The sequence below is a fragment of the Cherax quadricarinatus genome, chromosome 81 (assembly GCF_038502225.1).
Source record: "Cherax quadricarinatus isolate ZL_2023a chromosome 81, ASM3850222v1, whole genome shotgun sequence".
NCBI classification, from domain to species: domain Eukaryota; kingdom Metazoa; phylum Arthropoda; class Malacostraca; order Decapoda; family Parastacidae; genus Cherax; species Cherax quadricarinatus.
The window spans coordinates 7,220,587-7,237,606 of record NC_091372.1 but is presented as its reverse complement, the minus strand read 5'-3'; the positions used below and the strand labels follow the sequence as shown (position 1 = coordinate 7,237,606).

General features: G+C 38.8%; 1 protein-coding gene across 4 annotated transcripts in view; it reads right to left on the bottom strand.

Annotated features, from left to right (window-relative positions):
* hop (tyrosine-protein kinase hopscotch) overlaps nucleotides 1-17,020 on the bottom strand; it is a 147,238-nt gene that overhangs the window by 56,058 nt on the left and 74,160 nt on the right. For all 4 annotated transcript variants that reach the window (XM_070102307.1, XM_070102306.1, XM_070102308.1 and 1 more), the window contains 2 exons: nucleotides 13,006-13,168; nucleotides 11,550-11,741 (listed from right to left, as the gene is read on the bottom strand). In XM_070102307.1, coding sequence (XP_069958408.1) covers nucleotides 11,550-11,741; nucleotides 13,006-13,168 — 355 coding nt within the window. The remainder of the gene's footprint in view (nucleotides 1-11,549; nucleotides 11,742-13,005; nucleotides 13,169-17,020) is intronic.

Here is a 17,020-nt window from a genome sequence, read left to right as displayed (position 1 = left end):
CAGGGTGGCCCAAAAAGACACAAAATCCCCAAAAAGAAAATACTTTCATCATTCAACACTTTCACCTCACTCACACATAATTACTGTTTTTGCAGAGGTGCCCAGAATACAACATTTTAGAAGTATATACGTATAAAAATACAAAATATATCCCTCCAAACTGCCAATATCCCAAACCCTTCCTTTACAGTGCAGGCATTGTACTTCCCGTTTCCAGGACTCAAGTCCGGTTATATAAAATAACCGGTTTCCCTGAATCCTTTCACTAAATATTACCCTGCTCACACTCCAACAGCTCGTCAGGTCCCAAATACTATTCGTCTCCATTCACTCCTATCTAACATGCTCACGCATGCTTGCTGGAAGTCCAAACCCCTCGCCCATAACACCTCCTTTACTCCCTCCCTCCAACCTTTTCGAGGATGACCCCTACCCTGCCTTCCTTCCCCTACAGATTTATACGCTCTCCATGTCATTCTACTTTGATCCATTCTCTCTAAATGACCAAACCACCTCAACAAACCCTCTTCAGCCCTCTGACTAATACTTTTATTAACTCCACACCTTCTCCTAATTTCCACACTCCGAATTTTCTGCATAATATTTACACCACACATTGCCCTTAGACAGGACATCTCCACTGCCTCCAACCGCCTCCTCGCTGCAGCATTTACAACCCAAGCTTCACACCCATATAAGAGTGTTGGTACTACTATACTTTCATACATTCCCTTCTTTGCCTCCATAGATAACATTTTTTGCCTCCACATATACCTCAATGCACCACTCACCTTTTTTCCTTCATCAATTCTATGATTAACCTCACCCTTCATAAATCCATCCGCTGACACGTCAACTCCCAAATATCTGAAAACATTCACTTCTTCCATACTCCTCCTCCCCAATTTGATATCCAATTTTTCTTTATCTAAATCATTTGATACCCTCATCACCTTACTCTTTTCTATGTTCACTTTCAACTTTCTACCTTTACACACACTCCCAAATTCGTCCACTAACCTTTGCAATTTTTCTTTAGAATCTCCCATAAGCACAGTATCATCAGCAAAAAGTAACTGTGTTAATTCCCATTTTGTATTTAATTCCCCATAATTTAATCCCACCCCTCTCCCAAACACCCTAGCATTTACTTCTTTTACAACCCCATCTATAAATATACAGTGGAACCTCGCCTAACGAACGCATCGCATAACGTTAAATCCGCCTAGCGATACATTTTAACACAAAAATTTTGCCTCAGCTAGCACTAAAAAACTCGCTCAACGTGGTTCGTTCGAGACACGTCCACGTGTGGCCTGAGCCCGCCTCACTTGTTCCGTGGGTGCCAGTGTTTACAAGCCAGCCACCGCAATTACTTCCAAGCATACAATCGGAACATTTCATATTATCACAGCCTTTTTAGTGATTGCACCTGCAAAATAAGTCACCATGGGCCCCAAGAAAGCTTCTAGTGCCAACCCTACAGCAAAAAGAGTGAGAATTACTATGGATATGAAGAAAGAGATCATTGCTAAGTATGAAAGTGGAGTGCATGTCTCCGAGCTGGCCAGGTTGTATACAAAACCCCAATCAACCATTGCTACTATTGTGGCCAAGAAAACGGCAATCAAGGAAGCTGTTCTTGCCAAAGGTGCAACTTTGTTTTCGAAACAGAGATCGCAAGTGATAGAAGATGTTGAGAGACTGTTATTGGTGTGGATAAACGAAAAACAGATAGCAGGAGATAGCATCTCTCAAGCGATCATATGTGAAAAGGCTAGGAAGTTTCATGACGATTTAATTAGAAAAATGCCTGCAACTAGTGATGATGTGAGTGAATTTAAGGCCAGCAAAGGTTGGTTTGAGAGATTTAAGAATCGTAGTGGCATACATAGTGTGATAAGGCATGGTGAGGCTGCCAGTTCGGACCACAAAGTGGCTGAAAAATATGTGCAGGAATTCAAGGAGTACATAGACAGTGAAGGACTGAAACCTGAACAAGTGTTTAATTGTGACGAAACAGGCCTGTTTTGGAAGAAAATGCCAAACAGGACCTACATTACTCAGGAGGAAAAGGCACTCCCAGGACATAAGCCTATGAAAGACAGGCTTACTCTGTTGATATGTGCCAATGCTAGTGGTGATTGCAAAGTGAAGCCTTTATTGGTGTATCACTCTGAAACTCCCAGAGTGTTCAGGAAAAACAATGTCCTCAAGGCTAATTTGTGTGTGCTGTGGAGGGCAAACAGTAAGGCATGGGTCACTAGGGACTTTTTCTATGACTGGTTACACCATGCATTTGCCCCCACTGTGAGAAATTACCTAATTGAAAAGAAATTAGACCTTAAGTGCTTCCTGGTATTAGACAATGCTCCTGGTCATCCTTCAGACGTGGCAAAATGACTTTCTGCGGAAATGAGCTTCATTAAGGTCAAGTTTTTTCCTCCTAATACCACTACTCTCCTGCAGTCCATGGACCAGCAGGTCATTTCCAACTTCAAGAAACTGTACAAAAAAGCTATGTTTGAAAGGTGCTTTGTAGTGACCTCAGAAACTCAATTGACTCTAAGAGAGTTTTGGAGAGATCACTTTAGCATCCTCAATTGTGTAAACATTATAGGTAAGGCTTGGGAGGAAGTGACTAAGAGGACCTTGAACTCTGCTTGGAAGAAACTGTGGCCAGAATGTGTAGACAAAAGGGATTTTGAAGGGTTTGAGGCTAACCCTGAGAATCCTATGCCAGCTGAGGAATCCATTGTGGCATTGGGGAAGTCCTTGGGGTTGAAGGTTAGTGGGGAGGATGTGGAAGAGTTGGTGGAGGAGGACAATGAAGAACCAACCACTGATGAGCTGCTAGATCATCTTCAACAGCAAGAGGCCACACCTGAGGAAACTGCTTCGGAGGAGGGGATAGAGAAATTGAGGAAGTTGCCTACTTCAAAGATTAAGGAAATGTGTGCAATGTGGCTTAAAGTGCAAACCTTTTTTGATGAAAATCACCCTCACACAGCTATTGCAAGCCAAGCTGGTGACTATTACACTGACAATGTTGTGAAACACTTTAGGAATGTCATAAAGGAACGGGAAGTACAGGCCTCTATGGATAGATATGTTGTGTGACAGAGGTCCAGCGACTCTCAAGTTGGTCCTAGTGGCATTAAAAGAAGGGAAGTAACCGCAGAAAAGGACTTGCCACCTCAAGTCCTAATGGAAGGAGATTCCCCTTCTAAACACTAACACCATCAACACTCTCCCCTCCTCCCATCCCATCAATCATCACCAGATCTTCAATAAAGGTAAGTGTCATGTAACTGTGCATGTCTTCTTCAGTTTGTGTGTATTAAAATTAATATTTCATGTGGTAAAAATTTTTTTTTGTTCATACTTTGGGGCATCAGGAACGGATTAATTTGATTTCCATTATTTCTTATGGGGAAAATTAATTCGCCTAACAATAATTTCACTTAACGTTGAGCTCTCAGGAATGGATTAATAGCGTTAGGCGAGGGTCCACTGTATTAAACAACCATGGTGACATTACACATTATTATTATTATTATTATTATTAGTTGATGAAGATAGGGAAGCTGTGATTTCGTGTATAGGGCAAGGAGGAATAACATCTTGTAGGAGTGAGGAAGAGCCAGTTGTGAGTGTGGGGGAAGTTCGTGAGGCAGTAGGTAAAATGAAAGGGGGTAAGGCAGCCGGGATTGATGGGATAAAGATAGAAATGTTAAAAGCAGGTGGGGATATAGTTTTGGAGTGGTTGGTGCAATTATTTAATAAATGTATGGAAGAGGGTAAGGTACCTAGGGATTGGCAGAGAGCATGCATAGTTCCTTTGTATAAAGGCAAAGGGGATAAAAGAGAGTGCAAAAATTATAGGGGGATAAGTCTGTTGAGTGTACCTGGTAAAGTGTATGGTAGAGTTATAATTGAAAGAATTAAGAGTAGACGGAGAATAGGATAGCAGATGAACAAGGAGGCTTTAGGAAAGGTAGGGGGTGTGTGGACCAGGTGTTTACAGTGAAACATATAAGTGAACAGTATTTAGATAAGGCTAAAGAGGTCTTTGTGGCATTTGGAAAAGGCGTATGACAGGGTGGATAGGGGGGCAACAGATGTTGCAAGTGTATGGTGTAGGAGGTAGGTTACTGAAAGCAGTGAAGAGTTTTTACGAGGATAGTGAGGCTCAAGTTAGAGTATGTAGGAAAGAGGGAAATTTTTTCCCAGTAAAAGTAGGCCTTAGACAAGGATGTGTGATGTCACCGTGGTTGTTTAATATATTTATAGATGGGAAAGTACTAAACTTGTAAGGAGTCATACAGTGACAGTAATGGGAGACAGCACAACAAAGTATTTCCTCCCCTTTTTTTTTTTAGGTCAAAGTGAAAATCAAATTTTATTTTCAAGCATTACAGGGTGCTGATGACACCTATTTGTGCACTGCTAGTGAAACCTCTTGTTATGTCAAACATTTCAGGCAGATGAGGTAAGGTAAGTGTTGATTAAAGAGTAATTAGTACTGGCTGTGATACACTGGAGAGTATTCTGGAAAGAATGCCCACAGTTATAGATTTTTTAAGACACTGGATGTCTCTCACTGAGGTAGGGTGATCCCAAAAAAAGGAAAGCAGTCACCATCATTCAATCAACCACTATCTTGCCAGAATTTTTTTTTTTAAATCATTTTAAGTGCTAAACCAATGTGGGTCACTCAGCACAAGATATGGCAGAGGCTTGATCCTCTGTCTGTTGAACACGAGACAGACGTGCTTCCTATTTAAACTTGCCTGACATCATTGTTCAGGTGGCCCTCTGAAATGCAACATCTCCACCCCTCCTTCAGAGTGCAGGCACAGTACTTCCCACCTCAAAGACTCTAAGTCCAGCTAAGTGGTTTCCCTTAATCCCTTCATAAAAGTTACCTTGCTCACACTCCACCAACACAATGTACTGAATGTATTTAAATTTAAGTTTGCTGACAAGGTAAATACCATGACTTCTCCTTCATCTTTTCTTTCAGTATGTATATTATTTACCTCTATGCTTAGTTGTATAGCTTCAGTTTTATTCCCTAACATTATTGTTTACAGTAGGTCTTATCAATATCGAGTCTTTATTTATTTACTGCCATCTAGTCCAACACCATATCTCCTTCAACATTAACTATGTTGCTCAGGTCAAATGAATTTGGGTTGGAGATGATGAAGGTAGTGTCATCTGCAGATGAAATTGATTACAGTTCTTGAGATGTATTTGATAAGTAATATATTTATGGGAGAAATAAGTGTCTAGGATTATGCCTTGTAGCATCCTTGTATTGATGGGTTGAGTAGATGAAATGGTGTTATGTACATACAAACAAATTCTTGTCACTATAGCAGGAATTCATGTGGGAGAGTACATTTATTTTTATTTTTTTATTAACACACTGGCCGATTCCCACCAAGACAGGGTGGCCCGAAAAAGAAAAACTTTCACCATCACTGTCTTGCTAGAAGGGTGCTTTACACTCCAGTTTTTAAACTGCAACATTAACACCCCTCCGGGAGCAATGGGCTAGTAACCCCTTCTCTTGTAAACATTTACTAAAAAAGAGAAGGAGAGTACATGACCTCTTATATTCCACAATGTTCTAGTTTATGAAATATGATATTGTGGTCTACTGTATCAAAAACTTTTCTTGGATCAGAAATGAGGTCTAATGGATATTCATTGTTTTCTTGGGATGTGAACACTGATTCATGAATTTTTGTTTTCTATTGCATTATTTGTGCTTCAGAGGATCATTTAAATTGTGTTGTCCACACATCTTGCAAGACAGCTATTGAATGACTAATTTAATGACACAGAAATCACAGAGGCATGGCACATGATACAAAATACCATCAATAAAAAGTAGGGGGTGCTATGAATACAATAAGAGAAAACACAATAATACCTTTGAAGAGTTTCAAGAGTTTTGGTACTCTCGGAGCCCAGCCATGGGCCAGGCTTGTCTGATGCTTGCCTGGTCAACCAGGCTGTTGCTTCTGGAGGCCTGCTGCCCCACATATCCATCACAGCCTGGCTGATCTGGCACCTGGTGAAGATACTTGTCCAGTTTCCTCTTGAAGGCTTCTACACTTGTTCCAGCCGTGTTTCTGATATCTTCTGGCAAGATGTTGAATAGTCTGGGACCCCGGATGTTAATACAGTGTTCCCTTATTGTCCCCAGCACACCCCTGCTCCTCACTGGGTTTATTTTACACTTCCTCCCATATCTTTCACTCCAGCATGTTGTTACGGCAGTGTGCAGATCTGGGACCAGGCCCTCAAGTACTTTCCAGGTATATATTATCATGTATCTCTCTCCCCTCCACTCCAACGAGTACACGTTCAAGTCTTGAAGGTGTTCCCAGTAATTCAGGTGCTTTACTGGCTCAATGTGAGCTGTAAACGATCTCTGTATTTGTTCCAGCTCTGTTATTTCTCCTGCTTTGAACGGGGTTGTCTGCACTGAGCAATATTCTAAATGAGAGAGCACTAGCGATTTGAAGTGTCACCATCAGCATTATTTCCCTTGTTTTGAAAGTTCTCAATACCCACCCCGTCATCTTCCTGGCTGTCGTGATCTTTGTCTTGTTATGGTATTTAAAAGAAAGGTCAGCTGACGTAATTATTCCCAAGTCTTTTACGTGTTCCTTTCATCCTATTTGGTGACCCTCTTGAGTTTTGTATATAGTGTTCCTTTTGAGTTCTTCAATCTTTCCATACCTAAGGAGCTGGAACTTATCACCACTGAACGACATGTTGTTCTCCACTGCCCACAAGAAAACCCTGCTTATGTCTTCCTGTAATTTTTCAGTGTCCTCTACCATAGTGACTTTCATGCTTATTTTAGTGTCATCTGCAAATGATGATACAAAAGTGTGACGGGTGTTTTTAACTATGCTATGAGGATGAGAAACAGCAAAGGTGCCAAGACAGTGCCTCAGGGCACTGAGCTTTTGACCTCACTGATGCTGGATCTTGTTCTGTTCACTACTACTTTTTGTGTTCTGTGTGTTAGGAACCCAAAAATCCATCTGCCTACCTTCCCCGTAATACCCATGGCCCTCATTTTATGCGCTATCACTCCATGATTACATTTGTCAAACACCTTTGCAAAATTTTTGTAAATCACATCTGTGGTTTGGTTGTCTTCCAATGCCTCTGTAATTCTGTCATAATGGTTCAGCAGCTGTTACAGGCATGATCGTCCTGCTCTAAAACCATGCTGGTTCGGGTAATGCTGGTTGTGTTGGTCCATGAAATTTGTAATCTGCTGTCTCATCACTTTTTCAAAGATTTTTATATGAGAAGTTAGGGCTACTGGTCTGTAACTTTTAGCTAGATCTAAGCTCCTTCTCCAAAGAATACTGAGGGCTCGTGCTAGTAGTACTTTGTACTTCTTTATAAGTAGAGCAATCCATGAATCTGGTCCAGGTGCTGAGTGAGTGGGCATGTTGTCCATTTCTTTTTCAAAATCTATAGAATTTGTACTAATGTCAGTTAGTTGGTCTGCGTTGCCTTTTGCTGGAGTGAAAAGTATTTCTGCATTTTCTACCCTGCTGTCATTTAGTGGGTTGCTGAACACCGACTCACACTGTTCTTTTAGGATTTCACTCGTTTCCTGTTCATCGTTAGTATACGAATCTCCTCTACAGGTAGTTCTTAGATATGGTTTTGCATATGAATAGAAATATTTTGGGTTTCTTGCAATATCATGTATGGCCCTTTTTTTCCTTTGTACTTCTTCCGTTAGGTATGACATCCTAAGTTTTTGCTCTAATTCAGTGATCTCTAGGTTAAGACTATCTTTCCCCTGTTGCAGCATATCTGTATTTTTAAGTAATTCAGTAACCCGTTTTCTTCTTCTGTACCATCTCCTACACTCTCTCTCTATATCTGATCTTCTGGGTTTCCTCAATGATACGTGCTTCATACATACCTTATATGCTTCTGTATTCAGCTTCTCTAGGCACTGGTGGAGATTTAGGGCTCTTATGTCTGATTCCCAGAATATGTCTAATAGTTCTTGGTTTATTTCTTCCCAGTCAATTCTATGGTTGTTAAAATTAAACTTACTGAACATCCTGTCTCTAATATCAGTAACACAGTTCCCTAACCCTGAGTTAATACTCATTTGAGCTTCTATGATGTTGTGATCAGAGTATATTTTTTTGTAACTTGTCTCTGATTAGCTCCTCATTGTTAGTGAACATCAAATCCAGGGTATTTTCATTTCTAGTGGGATCAATTATCTGTTGGTTCAATGAGTACTTTTCGCAAAGCCTCATCAGTTCCCTGGTATGTGCCTGTTGAGCCAGGGTGCTTCCTGGAGATATTTCTGGTGTAACATTTCGTTGCACCATCTTCCATTTTACGTGAGGAAAATTAAAATCTCCAAGGAGTAAAATATTTGGTGTGGGGTTTTCTAGCCTATCCAGATAGCTGTCTATCTTACTTAACTGATCTGTGAATTCCTCAGCAGTTGCTGATGGTGGTTTATATATTAGGATAATTACCAAATTCCTATTTTCAACTTTAATGCCAAGGATTTCTACTATATCATTCATAGAATTCAGCACTTCTGTGCAACAGAATGTATCTTTTACACAGAGTCCTACTCCTCCCTGTGACCTATTAATTCTATCACATCTATACATGTTATAGTTTTCTATCTTTATCTCTCCATCCAAAACATCCCTTGTATGTGTTTCTGTAAATGCTCCAAACATGACATTCACATCTGATAGGAGTCTACTGTGTAAGGCTCAAGGGCTTTTCAACAGCCTTTGTCTTGGTGGAAAAACAGCCAATGTGATTAACTCTTTGACTGTTTCGGTCGTATACATACGTCTTAAGAGCCACCGTGTTTGACATATATATACTCAAAAATTCTAGCGGCTTCAAATCAAGCAGGAGAAAGCTGGTAGGCCCACATGTGAGAGAATGGGTCTGTGTGGTCAGTGTGCACCATATAAAAAAAAATCCTGCAGCATGCAGTGCATAACGAGAAAAAAAACTCCGACTGTGTTTTTGGATTAAAACGCCAACTTTGTGGTGTATTTTCGTGTAGTATTTATGGTTGTATTCTCGTTTTCTTGGTCTCATTGATAGAATGGAAAACATATTATAGAAATAAAGGTGATTTTGATTGGTTTTACTATGAAAAGAACCTTGAAATGGAGCTCAAAGTAGGAGAAATGTTTGATTTTTCCTGATGTTCAAAAGTAAACAAATGATGTCATTGTCCAATAAATGTCCAACTAGCCATTCAGTCATGAATGGGTTAACATTGTTTACACAATTACAGTGGACCCCCGGTTAACAAACTTTTTTCATTCCAGTAGTATGTTCAGGTGCCAGTACTGACCGAATTTTTTCCCATAAGGAATATTGTGAAGTAGATTAGTCCATTTCAGACCCCCAAACATACACGTACAAACGCACTTACATAAATACACTTACATAATTGGTCGCATTTGGAGGTGATCGTTAAGCGGGGGTCCACTGTATTACAATATTGCAGTAGTCTGCATAACAGTAAATCTTCTATTGTTTGTTTGAATAAAAATTTAAAATAGAAAGCAAGAGTAATATCAGAGGGGCCTGGAGACGTGACTGATGAACGAAGAAAATGTTATTTTAGAGCCAGTAATATCTGCATTGTTCATTCTGGACCCTATTTTGAAATTGGCATATTTTTTTAATTTGCATGAAATTGGCCAAATTGCAAATTTCTGACCACGTTATTGAGTAGTTGTAATCAGTAAATGGGCAGTTTTTTGTACTCAATCAATAGAACAAGTGAAGTTCTACAGAAATAGCTATGAGTTTGGTCGACTCGAACAATGGAATTAGCCGAAAATAGGGCTCAAAGTAGGTGAAATCACCAATCCGTAAATATTGCCGAGGTCAATAACTTCGTGAAAGCGTAATTCCGTAAGTTTTCCATCAAACTTCATTCTTTTGGTGTCATTACCATCGGGAAAAGATTCTCTATCATTTCATAAGAATTTTTTTTTTTTTTTTTTTCAAAAATTTTTTGACACCACGAGACAATTCAGGTTTTGGGGTTGCAACAGTCAAGGGGTTAAAAAATTGATGAATACACATTAAATAAATCTTCTTTTAACAAACCGGCTGTATCCCACCAAGACAGGATGGCCCAAAAAGAAAAATGAAAGTTTCTGTTTTGAAATTTAGTAATATATACAGAAGGGGTTACTAGCCCCTTGCTCCTGGCATTTTAGTCGCCTCTTATGACACACATGGCTTACGGGGGGAAGAATTCTGTTCTACTTCCCCATATAATCTATACTATAATTTTAAATTTATGTGGTAAGGTATACATAAGGAGCTTGCTGAATAATTTCATTTGTGACACCCCTTTATGCATACCATTTTAGGGTAAAATAAAGTAAACAATTTGAATATTAATATTTTGAAAAGATAAAGTGCTGATCCAATATCTTCTATTGTGATAATGGAAAAATAGAGCATAGAAAAGGTTATCCTGTATGTGACATTCATGGATCCAGTGAATGCTTATGCGAGAGTACACTGAAATGTTACTCTACACTGATGTGTGTATAATTTATGGTTGTATGGGGAGGTGTTTGCTAAAACCATCTATGGCTTCTCCTCACATAACGACGGAGTTCCGTTCCTAAGACCACGTCGGTAAACGAATTCGTTGCCAAGTGAGAAGCATACTATAATGGTAGTGAGTTTGTGTCAACCATCTTTGATATTGTTTTAATGTTACCTTTGCACCATTTATAACATTTCTGGTATATTTTTAAATGTTTATACAGCAGTGTACAATATACAGTGGACCCCCGCTTAACGATCACCTCCAAATGCGACCAATTATGTAAGTGTATTTATGTAAGTGTGTTTGTACGTGTATGTTTGGGGGTCTGAAATGGACTAATCTACTTCACAATATTCGTTATGGGAACAAATTCGGTCAGTACTGGCACCTGAACATACTACTGGAATGAAAAAAGTTCGTTAACCGGGGGTCCACTGTATTGTAATAAACAGAATAGAAGAAATCAGCTCTAATATACATTATTTAGGTATGCATACTGGTCACAGAGCCCGTTGTAAGTCTGAGTCGTCAGTAAACAAGTACGTACATCTCAAAGCAAGAAGAGGCTGTAATTTTAAAGTATTATTATTATTATTATTACATTCTTGAGCAGGCACTAAACCTGTAGGAGTTATACAGCACCTAAGGAATAGTAGGTAATTAGGTATGATCCATGGAGGAGGGTAGCTCTTATTGCTTGGATCAAGAGCCCTGTACCAGCATCAATACACTTCCCTTGAATTCAAACAGATTAAACACAGGCAAGTGTGTGTCTTCAATAAAGATTATATAAAAAAATATAATAAAAAATGCTACCACACATCAACTATAATTTTTTTGACACAGGTTATTTCCCACCATGCCAGGGTGACCCAAAAACAGAAGAAAACCAATTGTAAAATATATGAGAATTACCACTTACCCTGGGACCAGCGTGATTGTTGCTCTGGATTTCTTTATCACGACAAGTACAGAGCAGCAGCAATTCTGAGTCGTCATAGTCGGAAGCCGGTAATATTCGTGTTAATTTGACTGAAGGATTATCTGATTTTTTAAATTCTTTCACCATACTAGATAAGCTATCATAAAGCACTTCAGAATCTTTCAGATGAAACTGAAAAAAATACATATTACAGAATAAGTATTTATTATGCACTATGTTCTCCTAATCGTCAACACAAAATAAGAGTACCGTACATGCATTTTTATATTAAAAAATATTACCGCATAATTTTTACCATTAAGAAAAGGCATTATTTTATGTTTCAAAAACTCAAAGCACAAACATTTAGATAAAATAGGCCTTAACATTTTTTCAAGTCTTGGTAAAATATAACCTTTCACCGTGCTAGTCCCTGTTTCAAACCTATAATATTGTCAATAAAATGTTAAGAATATTACAAACTGTATCATGACAACCACCCCATCAGTCTTTCACATATCTACATTACACCCAGCCACAATCATTCTAATAATGCCATCAATGAGAAAAACAAAACAAAATTAGCAGCATGCTACATACTGCCTAAAATTCAAACTTTGTGCAAGCTAAGTGAGTACAAATAGGAATCACATCTGTTTTGTGCTGAGCAGACAGAGGATCGAGCCTCCACCACGTCTTACCCTGAATGTCCCATGTGGGTTTAGCACTTAACATGAATATTATTAGAAGAAGAAGAAGAAGAAGAAGAAGAAGAAGAAGAAGAAGAAGAAGAAGAAGAAGAAGAAAAGAAGAAGAAAAGAAGAAGAAAAGAAGAAAAGAAGAAGAAAAGAAGAAGAAAAGAAGAAGAAAAGAAGAAGAAAAGAAGAAGAAGAAAAAGAAGAAAAGAAGAAGAAGAAAAAGAAGAAAAAGAAGAAAAAGAAAAAGAAGAAAAAGAAAAAGAAGAAAAAGAAGAAAAAGAAAAAGAAGAAAAAGAAAAAGAAGAAAAAGAAAAAGAGGAAAAAGAAAAAGAAGAAAAAGAAAATGAAAAAAAAGAAAAAGAAGATAAGAAAAGAAAAAGAAGAAAAGAAAAGAAGAAGAAAAAGAAGAAAAGAAGAAGAAGAAGAAAAGAAGAAAAAACAGACCATATGAAAGTCATTCAGAATTTCGCATTATTTTTTACCAACCAAAAATATTTTATTGTTCTAAATTATTAAAATAATATTACAGTCAATGTGGTCTAATGAGATTTCTCAAAATTGCATAATTAGTAGTAAATTGATATGAAAGTATTAAACCCATAGAGATCATAGTACTGGACAATGGGATGTAATCACACTTCATCCAAGGAAGAGGAAGGTAGCTCCAATTCCTAGAATCAAGAGGCCTTCACCAGCAACAAGGTACTTTCCTTGAAGGGTACTGAATCTAACAAATATCTCTAATTTCCATTACTAACTTTGTTGCCTTCTTTGAAAATGGTGTATAATACTGGTAATGCATTAGCTTCCTCAACAACATGCAAATAGTAGGTGTTGTAGTCTGAGGAGGACTCCCGCAACAAGCCAACACCAACTTCACCTCCTCCCTTGTCCTTCAGCTTCTGTATCGAAAATGCACTCCTGTAATACAAGGAACACCAGTGCTAAATCTAGCATTTTAATATTACTATCATGAGAAAATGCTATACCCATATGGATCATACAGTGCCTGTATATTTATCATAACTTCGATAAAATCTAAAACTCTATAAATATTTTTTATTTTACATGTTAGCCGTTTCCCATCGAGTCAGGGTGACCCAAAAAGAAAGAAATAACTTTCATCATCATTCAACACTTTCACACTTTCAGCTTAGATGTCCCTCCAAACTGCCAATATCCCAAACCCCTCCTTTAAAGTGTAGACATTGTACTTCCCATTTCCAGGACACAAGTCCAGCTAACCTGTTTTCCTGAATCCCTTCACAAGATATTACTCAGATTACACTCCAACAGCTCATCAGGTCCGAAAAACCATTCATCTCCATTCATTCCTATCTAACATGCTCACGCACGCTTGCTGGAAGTCCAAGCCCCTCGCCTACAAAACCTCCTTCACCCATTCCCTCCAACCTTTTCGAGGCCGACCCCTACCCTGCCTTCCTTCCCTTACATATTTATATGCCAGGAACAATGGGCTAGTAACCCCTTTTCCTGTAAAGATTACTAAAAAGAATAATAAGAAGAAAATTGTCAAAGTGGGAAGTCTGAATGTGCGTGGATGTTGAGCAAATGATAAGAAAGAGATGATTGTGGATGTTATGAATGAGAAGAAGCTGGATGTCCTGGCTTTAAGTGAAACAAAGCTGAAGGGGGTGGGAGAGTTTCAATGGAGAAGAATAAATGGGATTACGTCAGGGGTTTCAAATAGAGTTAGAGCTAAAGAAGGAGTAGCAATAATGTTGAAGGATAAGCTATGGCAGGAAAAGAGGGACTATAAATGTATTAATTCAAGGATTATGTGGAGTAAAATAAAGATTGGATGTGAAAAGTGGGTTATAATAAGCGTGTATGCACCTGCAGAAGAGAGAAGTGTAGAGGAGAGAGAGAGATTTTGGGAAATGTTGAGTGAATGCATGGGGAGTTTTGAATCAAGTGTGAGAGTAATGGTGGTTGGGGATTTCAATGCTAAAGTGGGTAAAAATGTTATGGAGGGAGTAGTAGGTAAATTTGGGGTGCCAGGGGTAAATGTAAATGGGGAGACTTTAATTGAGCTATGTGTAGAAAGAGATTTGGTAATAAGTAATACATATTTTATGAAAAAGAGGATAAATAAATATACAAGGTATGATGTAGCACGTAATGAAAGTAGTTTATTAGATTATGTATTGGTGGATAAAAGGTTGATGGGTAGGCTCCAGGATGTACATGTTTATAGAGGGGCAACTGATATATCGGATCATTATTTAGTTGTAGCTACAGTTAGAGTAAGAGGTAGATGGGAAAAGAGGAAGGTGGAAACAACAAGTAAGAGGGAGGCGAAAGTGTATAAACTAAGGGAGGAGGAAGTTCGGGCAAGATATAAGCGACTATTGGCAGAAAGGTGGGCTAGTACAAAGATGAGTAGTGGGGGGGTTGAAGAGGGTTGGAATAGTTTTAAAAATGCAGTATTAGAATGTGGGGCAGAAGTTTGTGGTTATAGGAGGGTGGGGGCAGGAGGAAAGAGGAGTGATTGGTGGAATGATGAAGTAAAGGGTGTGATAAAAGAGAAAAAGGTAGCTTATGAGTGGTTTTTACAAAGCAGAAGTGTTATAAGAAGAGCAGAGTATATGGAGAGTAAAAGAAAGGTAAAGAGAGAGGTGAGAGAGTGCAAAAGGAGAGCAGATGATAGAGTGGAGTGAGTTAAACAAGTTAAGAAAGCCTAGGGAAAGTATGGATTTGTCAGTTAAAAACACAGTAGGGGAGTTAGTAGATGGGGAGATGGAGGTATTAGGTAGATGGCGAGAATATTTTGAGGAACTTTTAAATGTTAAGGAAGAAAGAGAGGCAGTAATTTCATGCACTGGTCAGGGAGGTATACCATCTTTTAGGAGTGAAGAAGAGCAGAATGTAAGTGTGGATGCAAGGCATTACGTAGAATGAAAGGGGGTAAAGCAGCTGGAACTGATGGGATCATGACAGAAATGATAAAAGCAGGGGGGGATATAGTGTTGGAGTGGTTGGTATTTTTGTTTAATAAATGTATGAAAGAGGGGAAGGTACCTAGGGATTGGCAGAGAGCATGTATAGTCCCTTTATATAAAGGGAAAGGGGACAAAAGAGACTGTAAAAATTATAGAGGAATAAGTTTACTGAGTGTACCAGGAAAAGTGTACGGTAGGGTTATAATTGAAAGAATTAGAGGTAAGACAGAATGTAGGATTGCAGATGAGCAATTAGGTTTCAGAGTGGGTCGGGGATGTGTAGATCAAGTGTTTACATTGAAGCATATATGTGAACAGTATTTAGATAAAGGTAGGGAAGTTTTTATTGCATTTATGGATTTAGAAAAGGCATGTGATAGAGTGGATAGAGGAGCAATGTGGTAGATGTTGCAAGTATATGGAATAGGTGGTAAGTTATTAAATGCTGTAAAGAGTTTTTATGAGGATAGTGAGGCTCAGGTTAGGGTGTGTAGAAGAGAGGGAGACTACTTCCCGGTAAAAGTAGGTCTTAGGCAGGGATGTGTAATGTCACCATGGTTGTTTAATATATTTATAGATGGGGTTGTAAAGGAAGTAAATGCTAGGGTGTTCGGGAGAGGGGTGGGATTAAATTTTGGGGAATCAAATTCAAAATGGGAATTGATACAGTTACTTTTTGCTGATGATACTGTGCTTATGGGAGATTCTAAAGAAAAATTGCAAAGGTTAGTGGATGAGTTTGGGAATGTGTGTAAAGGTAGAAAGTTGAAAGTGAACATAGAAAAGAGTAAGGTGATGAGGGTATCAAATGATTTAGATAAAGAAAAATTGGATATCAAATTGGGGAGGAGTAGTATGGAAGAAGTGAATGTTTTCAGATACTTGGGAGTTGACGTGTCGGCGGATGGATTTATGAAGGATGAGGTTAATCATAGAATTGATGAGGAAAAAAAGGTGAGTGGTGCATTGAGGTATATGTGGAGTCAAAAAATGTTATCTATGGAGGCAAAGAAGGGAATGTATGAAAGTATAGTAGTACCAACACTCTTATATGGGTGTGAAGCTTGGGTGGTAAATGCAGCAGCGAGGAGATGGTTGGAGGCAGTGGAGATGTCCTGTTTAAGGGCAATGTGTGGTGTAAATATTATGCAGAAAATTCGGAGTGTGGAAATTAGGAAAAGGTGTAGAGTTAATAAAAGTATTAGTCAGAGGGCAGAAGAGGGGTTGTTGAGGTGGTTTGGTCATTTAGAGAGAATGGATGAAAGTAGAATGACATGGAAAGCATATAAATCTATAGGGGAAGGAAGGCCGGGTAGGGGTCGTCCTCGAAAGGGTTGGAGAGAGGGGGTAAAGGAGGTTTTGTGGGCAAGGGGCTTGGACTTCCAGCAAGCGTGCATGAGCGTGTTAGATGAATGGAGACGAATGGTACTTGGGACCTGACGATCTGTTGGAGTGTGAGCAGGGTAATATTTAGTGAAGGGATTCAGGGAAACTGGTTATTTTCATATAGTCGGACTTGAGTCCTGGAAATGGGAAATACAATGCCTGCACTTTAAAGGAGGGGTTTGGGATATTGGCAGTTTGGAGGGATATGTTGTGTATCTTTATATGTGTATGCTTCTAAACTGTTGTATTCTGAGCACCTCTGCAAAAACAGTGATAATGTGTGAGTGTGGTGAAAGTGTTGAATGATGATGAAAGTATTTTCTTTTTGGGGATTTTCTTTCTTTTTTGGGTCACCCTGCCTCGGTGGGAGACGGCCGACTTGTTGAAAAAAAAAAAAAAGTAATTCTTTGTTCCATTCTCTCTA